Source organism: Cariama cristata, unplaced genomic scaffold (assembly GCF_000690535.1).
Source record: "Cariama cristata isolate BGI_N322 unplaced genomic scaffold, ASM69053v1 scaffold14778, whole genome shotgun sequence".
In the NCBI taxonomy this organism is placed as follows: domain Eukaryota; kingdom Metazoa; phylum Chordata; class Aves; order Cariamiformes; family Cariamidae; genus Cariama; species Cariama cristata.
In genome coordinates, this window is record NW_009629566.1 from 15,242 (window position 1) to 25,353 (window position 10,112).

The 10,112-nt window shown below is 38.7% G+C and overlaps 1 protein-coding gene across 1 annotated transcript; it reads right to left on the reverse strand.

Annotated features, from left to right (window-relative positions):
* Positions 1–2,767: 2,767 nt before the first annotated feature.
* VCAM1 (vascular cell adhesion molecule 1) lies at positions 2,768–9,435 on the reverse strand. Its single transcript, XM_009705219.1, has 6 exons — positions 9,090–9,435; positions 8,089–8,406; positions 7,205–7,477; positions 6,318–6,584; positions 5,622–5,888; positions 2,768–3,111 (listed from the first exon to the last, which is right to left on the reverse strand). Exons 1-6 carry the CDS (start codon positions 9,433–9,435, stop codon positions 2,951–2,953), a joined length of 1,632 nt encoding a protein of 543 aa, XP_009703521.1. The 3' UTR covers positions 2,768–2,950.
* Between the last annotated feature and the right edge of the window lie 677 nt (positions 9,436–10,112).

Genomic DNA, 10,112 nt, shown 5'->3' on the forward strand with positions numbered 1-10,112 from the left:
GAGGAGATACCCTGGCAAGGTGGGGATCTTTGTGATTTCACTGAGAGGATGCCTGCTGCCCACACAAGAGCGGCCTCTCCTAAAATGAGCACTACAAGCTCTATCTATTCACTTAGTGTTTCTGGATGAAAAACTGGCCCTGTTGAAATCACAGGCCAACTCCTATGGACTTTAATGACTTAATACTGAGATCCTGTGAGAGCAGACAAGCCATGTAGACATTAAGGTCTGTATCGGTATCACAAAATCTGATGAAACTAACAGCTGGAAACCCATGGAGGAATTTCCAGGAGAGACTACACAAGCACCAAAGTGCTGTTGCAAGATGACTCCTATTTCTCTCCCACTCATTTTTCCTCTTTTTATTTCTTCTAAGGGACTACAGGCAAGGAAAAAAACAGTACAGGAACTGCTAAGCCCCTTCTCCAAGTAGGCCTGGCCCAAGGCTGCTCAGAGATGGCATAAGAAGGCAAGATATACCTTACTGGGTCTTGCCAGTGACCCAGCTACCCCAGTATGTCTCCAGCATGAAGACACTGCTTCAGGAGAGCATGCAAACCTGGCCACTTTCTGCAGCATGTTCCCTGAGGACTGCTGAGCATCAATGGCCATTGGATTAGGGATGTTATACAGTACATTTCTGCCTATTCCCTTTAGTATTTGTTTATGGTCCTTGAGTCCATTATTTTTTCCCTTCCCCTTCTGAGCCAATTGATACTGTTACCCTCCACAACCTTTTGCTGCAGCTTCCAGTAGTTCACCATTCACTGTGCAAAGCAGTACTTTCTATTATTTTTGTTAAGCCGCTTTCTCCTTAGTTTGCATGCCCTGCAGTTCTGGCATTGCATGATTTAGCAAACAGCAGCTCTGCATCTGTTGTTTGCTATCAACTGCCTTCACAATTTGGAAAACGTCAGTCACATCCCCTCCTCCTTCAGAATTCTCTCTCCAAACTGGAAAGTCCCAGGCATTTTAATCTTTCCTGTTTTCCAGTCCTCTTTCTCTGTATCTTTTCTAACTATTCTTCTTGCAACACAGATACCAGAACTATACTCAGTAGGCAAAATGTGTGTGCACCAAATTTTTGCACAGTGGAAAAATCATGCTTTCTGGTTTGTTCACAAGATAGCACTGAGACAGGCCTGACATTATTCTGGATAAATCTGCCTGGCACCACCTCCAAGAAATTTGTGCAAAGGGCCTGTCAAAGCTCTCCTCCCCCTCTGTCTTCAATCTTTTCTTCACCCTCCTACTGCATGCTCACATTCCTCCAAGCCAAGTCCACACTGCTCTCCCATTTTTCTGCTACAGTGCCTCTTTCCAAGCCTCCTTTTCCCACTGTGGATAAGCGCAGGACCCTGCATGCACTGTTTTACTGTGCTCAAAACACTTCTGAACATGCTGTGAAAAATATAAGGGAGATCTGCACCGCTGGCTCATCCTGCAGCTAGCAACCAAGAGACATCTGCACTTCTATTGCTGTTAGAGGCAGTTGTTACCATTTGTATAATGTAAAGAAACTCTTTCCACATATCTCTGCTTGACCTTGTGCTTGACCTTGTGTGTGCAAGTTTTTGGGAGCCAAGCCCACCTTCCTGTGCCTAACACAGCTGCTCAGGGCTGCTGAGACTAGATGCACTCCAACATCTCAGCCATAGGGCCTGCATCTCCTACAACCTTGCCTTCAGTGCTGCACATCAGCACCCAGATGAGTCAAAGCAGCACTGCTAGCCAGGAGAAGGGATGTAAGATGTAATACCACCAAACTCTACCTCTCCTTCCCCCTCATCTTTGCCTCTGTACAGAAAGCCCAGTATTTTCACAGCCATTTTGCCAACAATGGAGAGAGCATGCAGTGAAAAAAGGCAATAACCAGGGTGAAGCATGCAGGCACGAGTTATCTATTAAAAGGAAAGTTGTCAGGCAAGTGGTTTAATTTTCCACAGTGAGCAGCTTGGGAAGGGCATTTCTTCAGGGAACAACTCAACCACGATTGCTGAGGCTGCGTAGATTTTGCCTCTCCACCTTGCCTACACCTTTTGGTCACTGCCTGCCTTGCTTGTGCCTTTACAGCTAGGGCTTCCCATGACACTTGTAAGTGCAGTTGCTAAGGATAAATTTTCACTGGTTCCTTCCATAGGAACATGTATTCTGATATAATCTTAAGCAAGAATCACTAAAGGATCTAGTGAAAAAAACCTACTGGTAGTTTTATTTTGCAGTGGAAATCTGTGAGGCATATTTATCAGCAGCTTATATTCTAAATGAAGGGTCTGATTTGGCTCATCACGAAATAACGGAATTCTGACATTGATTTGAGAATGATTAAACCCTACAAAATACCTCAGCTGTCCTAAAACTAACTATAATCCCAGACACCTTCTGAATAATAGTTAAAATAAGATGTTTCACAAATGAGCCTTGAGGTCTTTAATTTAAATTTAGAAATGCATAGCCCAGTGATTGTGTAACTTCACTGAAGGTACAGAGTTTATGGCAATATGAGTGAAAAGAGAACATTTTCCAAACATTACCACAAGCACACAAATTATATTAAAAACATTCATCTGATCAGCTCAAGTAATGCTGATTTATATCTTTGAACAACATTTCTCTGTACAGTTGCAGTAAGACTGCAGTTTTACAAACTGATATTCAGTTGAACATATTTATAACATAAATTATACACTATGTACAATCCTAGTTCTGCAAGGAACTCTTTGTTCAGCATGCTTCAACACAGAAGTGATTTACCAATTTCTAGGATAGGATGCTAGCTTTCCCTTTAATTTAAATACTGAAATACTTATCAAAACATGAAAAAAAAATCCATTTGCTATCATATGGTGGTGTTCTAAAGCCACTTGTTACCATATGTTATAGTAGAGTAGAACCAGTCACAACAATAAATAACATTGCTTATTATGAACTGAGACTTATAACCATGCTATCACACTTTCAGCCTGAGTGCTTTTACAAGACTGTAGGATCCATTTATCTTTGCTTTTCTTGACACGTAAATCAAAATTGCAACTACAGGTACTGCTATTGCTGTTACACAGGAGAACGCAATAATCAGTGGTATCATTTGATCTGTTTTTTCCAATCTTCCTGAAAATGGAGACAAAAGGAGAAAAAAGTTGTATAAAACCTGATTGAAACAGAGATACATGTATATTACTGTAAAAGCAGTGTTATTAATGACCTTCATTTGGAACGCTATTTCTGTTTTCATGCACAAAGCATATTTCAAAATGTTTTCCTTATGCTTTTTTCTTCAGTAACTCGCTATTACATACCTTAATTCCTAGCCACTATTTTGGTCTTGAATTTGCTATGCAAATTCAAACCCATCTGATATCATCCACAATGAAGAATACCATGGAGTTTGTGAAGAATACAAGAATAATATCACGTATTTTACCCAGGAAACATCTGGGGACATTTCTACCTCCTGGAAGCAATCCTTCAGGAGAAGACCATGTTTAAAAAGCCCAATCTTTCACTCTTTCTGTGAAACAGAACTTTCTGTGGATTAGTGTCACTGTTCATGGATGTGGACAGAAATGCGGCCAGGATCCACCTTTTGCTGGCCCTATATTTAAAGCTACTGCACCAACTCAGGTAAGGGAGACAATAACATCCACACTGAAATGAGGTTAAATACAGCTTATTCTCACCAGCTGTTTTCTTATCTGGTTTGATTTTGGGGAGTTTTAGGTTAACTACAAAGATCAGCCATGAACTAGTTGTGCTCACTTTGCCACAAAATTCATTAGAAAGTACGAACAAAATAAGTTTAAGGTAATACATCTACCTACCTACAACAGCTATCTCAATCACTTTGATGTTGTTTCCAGTCTCATTGAAAACATCAGGCAAATATCTGCCTGTATTATTTTTGGTGACATTGTAGAGTATAAAGGTTCCATTCATTGATGGCAGAATAATTTCTTTCTCCTGATGGACTTTTTTCAGGACCATCTGTGATGGTGGGTTACTGTATGTGCTATGTGTAATAGTGACATTTTCTCCTTCTTTACCATTTTCTGATGTATATACTAACACAGTAATATTTTGGGGAGGAACTGAAAAGAAAAGAAATGCAAGGTAGGATTTAGCAACAAACAGAAGCAAAAAAATCCTGAGGTTATCAGCAGGTTGTACACACAAAGTACTAATCCAGTTAATGGATTCACTATAATATTCAAGCACATAGCTTTAGACACTACTCTGTCACTAGCTCTCCTTCACACACTGCAGTCAACAGCAGCTGACTGAGAGAACATTTTTTCAATGGAGTATGTTGCATATCTTTTACATTACATGGAGCCTTTTCTTATTTTCTTATTTTAAATTCACTGTTTATTCATTTGAGCTCCTGAAAGGACACAAACCAACAGAGCCAGAGGCTGATGTCCTCTTTCAACAGAAGAGAAATAGAAAAGGCAAAGGAAGCAGTCCTAGAATAATATTTTTTTCACTAGGTTCCGTAATTCTGCATCCTCTTTTCAAAGGTGGAAGTGAAACAATAAAAAATTTTGAAGCGGCCATTATTTTATGCATCTGCCGTTTTGGAAAATAGTTTTCATTAGCACTAAGATCCTACCACTTATGACAAGAACCCGTGCAACTCATCTCAGTTTTTTTAAAGACAATTCATTCTTAACGGAATTGAAGTAAAGATGTCATTCTGTCTGTCTAAACCAAATCCTAATATTAACTTTGTACAGTAGTTATTTTAACTAACCTTTGACATAAGGTACTATGTGATGAGACTGCTCTCCCAGTTCATTAATGATATGCATTCATGTATTCCTGCATCTTTTAGCTGAGTCCTGTCTATGGTAGATTTGCCATCTACTGTTTCAAAAGTTCTGATCTCATCACCTATCTTCTTCCACAGAGTTCTCTGAACATATGTAACATCCACAGATGTGCCCGAGATGGTAACACTTTCTCCTGTACCACTGCACTTGAAGGGAAAACTGAAAGTCTATTTGTTGGTGCAGCTACAAAAATAGTAAAGAATAAGGAAGAGAGATGGGTTAGTGGCAGAAGTGATCCCTAAGCAATACACTGTTGCCATGCAATAAACAGACGCAGCAGTGAAGCCTGCTTACTACTGAAAATTAAACTTTGCTGTCATTGCATGTAGGTTGAGGAATCAGCATTTGGTATAGCTTAAATGCAGCATGCGAGAACAGGACAGAGGGCCATAACTTAAAGGAGAGCCAAGGGGCTGTAACAGAGTCCCTTCACAGAGAAGTTTTAGCATGTACTTTCTCTTTGAATCTTTTGTATGCAGGTAGCTGGGTACTTCACTGAGACTTATTTGGAAGAAAATACAGGCACTGTACAGCTTCTTTGCCTCATGCATACACTTGCCAATTGGAAGGAGTGATGGAAGCTCAACTGACCTGAGATCTTTGCATAAGCTATCTGTAGGAAGGCAGATTTCACCCTTCATTTTTTAAAGCTGCCTAATTGACTTAATGACATTAGGGCCACCTTTTAACTCCACTGACATCAAAGACAGAATTCCCCTGTCCTTCACAGAATGAGATCTGGACCTAAAATACATAAAACAAAAAACTTGTGTTCTGTCTTGTTCTACTAACCTTGAACAATTAATTTCACAGCTTTTTCTTCTTTGCCAAACTGGTTATAAGCTTCACATTCATAAAGCCCCATATCTTGACTTTTTATGTTCTGTATAGTTAAAGTTGCATCTTTGAAAATTTTCTCAGTCTCCCCAGTGGCCTTCTTTTTCTTCCAAGAGATCACTGGATCTGGATTACCAGAACTAATACATTTCATCATCACAGTTTCTCCTTCTTTAACAGCAGTAGCAGGGATAACAGAGATCATTGTGTTCTTTGGTCCATCTGAAAGGAAGAATCCTGTAGTTAAACATCGTTGGATTTTTAAGAGATGGATCCAACGTGTCCTACTGGATGCCAGGTTGTTGGCCTCCCAAAGTTAATTTCTTTTTCATTCTCAGAAAAAGTAAAGCACACAGTATCAGAGCTTCCATACAAACTCTCTGTAGCCTAAACATACTAACTAAGTACTCCTAACCAAGAATGTCAAGAAGGTAGATCAGTTTCTCACTTAAGACTGTCATTACATTAAAGATTCATGTCTTTGTTTTGCACATCAGCACTGCTCCTTTCTTTGGGGAAGAGCAGAGGACTATGCTGATTTTTTTGTACTCACAGGGTTTTGTTCAGTTTGATGGTTACATTTATCACTGAAGTAAGCAGAGAATTAACTAATTATTTTTAAATGATTGAGGAAACAGTACACATACTTACATTCCACATTCAGTGTTATTTCACTTTTACTTTTCCCAAACTTATTTTCTGCTACGCATTCATAGTCTCCTCCATTTAGGAACGTCACAGATGGAAGAAGGAGAGTTCTCCCCTCACTGTAAGGCCCCATGTCTACACTGTCAGATTTCCTCCTTAAAATAATCTTGGGAGGAGGGTTACTCTCAGCAAAACATTGTATGGAAACATTTTCTCCTTCTTGAACTATTGTAGAAGGCTCAATGGAGAATTCTGCAATGTTTGGAGCACCTGCATGACGAAAGAAAACACTGTTATACTCATGCAAAAGTACTAAAGACAGAGAGGATTTTAAGAAAGCAGGAATTGCTCAGCCAAGGATCTGTTCATTTTGGTTTTGGTCTCAGGCTTCATCTGAGACTTTTGGCTCTATTGAAACAGTAGCAGTAATAATAACAATAACAATAATAATAATAATAATGATGATGTCCCAACCAGTTTTACTATTAAATGACTACAAAATTTACTACTCATGACGAAAACTACTAGTTCAAAGAAGGAGACTGTGATGTCCCTGTGAAATTGCTATGTACGTTAGCATTTCTAGGAAATAACAGTGTCTCCCACACCACCACTTTCTCAGATTCTTTTATCACTTTGAGTGTCGCATTGCAGAAAATGTATAGAGGTATGAACGTACAACAGCAGTACAGAGAGAATTAGCTAAAAATTAAGATAGAAATGAAAAGCACAGCCCATGAAGAGCAGCAGTAAATTGAAAGCTAAATCTGAATACATAACAAAGAAGGCCCCATAATTTCCTAATTTTCAGTGTTTCAGCATCCTCCAACCAACAGGCAGCTGCCAATTGGATACTGGATAATAGAAGTTAAATTCAAGCAGACTTGTACCTTGTATTACAATGTCCACAGTTGCTTTCTCTGTTTTATTAGTTACCAGATTCGTTACTTCACAGATGTACAGTCCTGAATCAGTGAAACGGGCATGGGGAATAGAAAGGACATTGTTTTCTATCAGATGCTCAATGCTTTCATCAGCCAGATGTTTTCTCCAAACTATTTGTGGTGGTGGATTACTCTCAGTCACACAAGTGAGTTTTAGCGGGTCTCCTTCCATTGGCGAGTTGCCTGGAGATGCAGTAATGATAGTATTTTGTGGACCAACTGGAAGAGAATAAAAGAGAAATAAGGTCAGTAAGTTAACGAAGAATGACATGCACATTTTTAACACCAGCTTCTCTAGAGGTACATGTCACACAATACCAAGAAAAAATAATAATGTGTATTCCAGTAACACAGTGGAACAATTTTTCCAGACTTGATAAGACATTTAGCTTGCAGCTTTGAAAGCTAAGCTAAGCAAAATGTGTACTTTTTTTTTTTTTAACTCTTACAGTTGCCCCTCTATTGTTTAGGACTATAAACTTGGAACTTCTAAGCATACAATGGCAATTTAGAAACAATTGTTTATCTGCATGCTGCCATTTTTCTTCTGGTCTTTACTTTCTGACTGAGCACCAGTGCCCAAAGTAAGAGAGAGGAGTTAGTAAAGCATTGCCTAACTTCTGTCATGAACAACAGTGGGTATTTAATGACTCAGTGACTGTTAATGAATACAACAGAATTCAACTGAATACAATAGATTATCTACAAAAATAATATAGATAAGAAGTGCAGATTATAAATGATTTACAGCACACAATTTGTAAACCTATTGCATGAAACTGAACATTAAACAGTACTTAGTGTGAAAGCCTTAGAATAAAAATACTTACGGGTTGCATTCAGTTTCTGAGAATTTACTCTTTCTTTGGGTTCAAAGTCCATATTAGCAATTGATAACTTGGCCACACAGGTAATCTCTTTCCCAAGATCTTCAGCAATGGGATTAAATAAATACGTCACAGTTTTGGTTTCTGTATTTGTGCTGGCATCTTCATAAAAATTTTTCTCATGAAGAACATGTTCCTCTTTCTTTAGGAGTACTTCCAGGTGATCGGAAGGATACACATCAGGAATTTTACAGGTGACAGTGACTGGTTCTCCAGCAACTAAGGATGGGCTGATCTCAATGATAGGATCACTGGGGAAAGCTAAAAGAATGAAATCAGTTCTTTTAGTCTAGCAGAGATGAGCTCTAGGGCCAACATAAGAGCAAGATCCAGACATCAAACATCTTGAGTTTAGAGGCGTTCAGAACATAACGTTATATCCACTTTACTACAGAAGATATCTTGATATGAAGACATACAGGTCTTTTATAAGCAGTTCATACACTAACAGGAATTACATTTGTACAATTGTTGAAATATGATCACAAATGATCTAATAAGATCCAGCAAGGCACCTAGGCAGTGATACAGCTACCTTAGTATACGCATCCAGAGCAATGCATACACTGGCAGTGTCTTGTTTTCCGTGCTGGCAGGTTTAGACATCGGAATCATTCCCCTGCAAACTGCAAATGCTTTGTGGTTTTTTTTTTCCAGCTCTATGAATGTTTTCAGGAGTCTGTGTTTTGGCTTTCAGGTAATACCAAGAATAAGAACAAGTAAGACCAGTATGTACTACCTTCAGTGCAGAAAGCTAAGCAGAAAGGGGCTGAGAAAGAGTCCCGAACAGATAGACAAAGGAATCTTACAAAGAAATATATGTTGAGCTGTAGCAGACTCATTATCCTAGCATTATCAGTTAACTACCAACCATGATATCTAAAAATAATTATTGATTTTTCAGAAATGTGTACTACTTAAAGACAATTTTACATTTTACTTACAGTAAAGTTCAACTTTGATACTCTTCTCTTTTTTCTCTTTCTCACCACAGAAGACAGTACACAGATAATCATGAGAATTCACAATGCTAACTGGATCCATAGTCAAGGTAGAGTATGTCCTATGGTTGTTCACTGTTCCTCCAAGGGGGTTGTCCATCTGGGTTCTCCAGGAAAAACTTGGTGATGCACAGCCAGTAGTATTGCATGTGAGTATGAGTGTTTCTCCGATCTGTGCAGCAATTCTGTTAGCAGGTATAATCTCCATTTCAAAAGCTTTAACTGCAATAGGGAGAACATACATAAACTCAGCCGCATTCTCAACATTTCTTTTCCCATTTCCTCTCATGTTCTACTGTGACACGAAGTCATTACTTTGCAAGTTTACTTTACAGCTGTATAGAGGTTAAACTAATAAATCTCGTACAGTGGTTTACATCTCTAAAATACCCCATAAACATTGCTATTTTTGTCAAAGATAATACAGACTCAGGTGACTCTAACAGGCAGTTCTCATGTATAAAATGGCATAAATCCAATGCTGTCAGTAAAAATAAATGCATTGGCACAATATAACAATTTTTGCCAGGTGGATTTGGTTCTAAAAATTTGTAACATTTGAGGGGAGGGCTGGTAAGTAAGATAGCAAGGACAACAGCAGAATCACTTTCAACAGGACATTTAGTACCAAACTTGACTGATACTGTCAGGGATGACAGTCAAAATCAAACATGCAATGATATACTGCAGTTGTCTCCTAGACTGTCTTTTAGCAAACTCAGGAAGAAAATTACTATGTCATTGCAGAGCACAGAAAGGCTCAAAGTAAATGTCAAAAAAAGCTTCCTGACATTTTGACAGAACGACTTAACAGACAGTTATATTCACTGAAATGTAAAAGCAACTGCAACAAAGAGAAATAAAGATCAAACATTAAATTGTAGGTCAGTTTACACTTAACAAACTTAAAACCAAATAAAGCAAACAGCCCTCACACGCCCCACCCCCCCCCTTTACCAGCACTTA

Excerpts from the sequence above, each read along its gene's own strand:
- VCAM1 (XM_009705219.1), bottom strand. The coding sequence starts at position 9,435 with ATGAGAGGAAATGGGAAAAGAAATGTTGAGAATGCGGCTGAGTTTATG. Across the intron at positions 7,478-8,088 it reads TCAGAAACTGAATGCAACCC|TTGGTCCACAAAATACTATC; the intron begins GTAAGTATTTTT and ends ATTCTCTTCCAG. Across the intron at positions 3,112-5,621 it reads TGTGAAATTAATTGTTCAAG|GAAGATTGGAAAAAACAGAT; the intron begins GTTAGTAGAACA and ends CTCCATTTTCAG.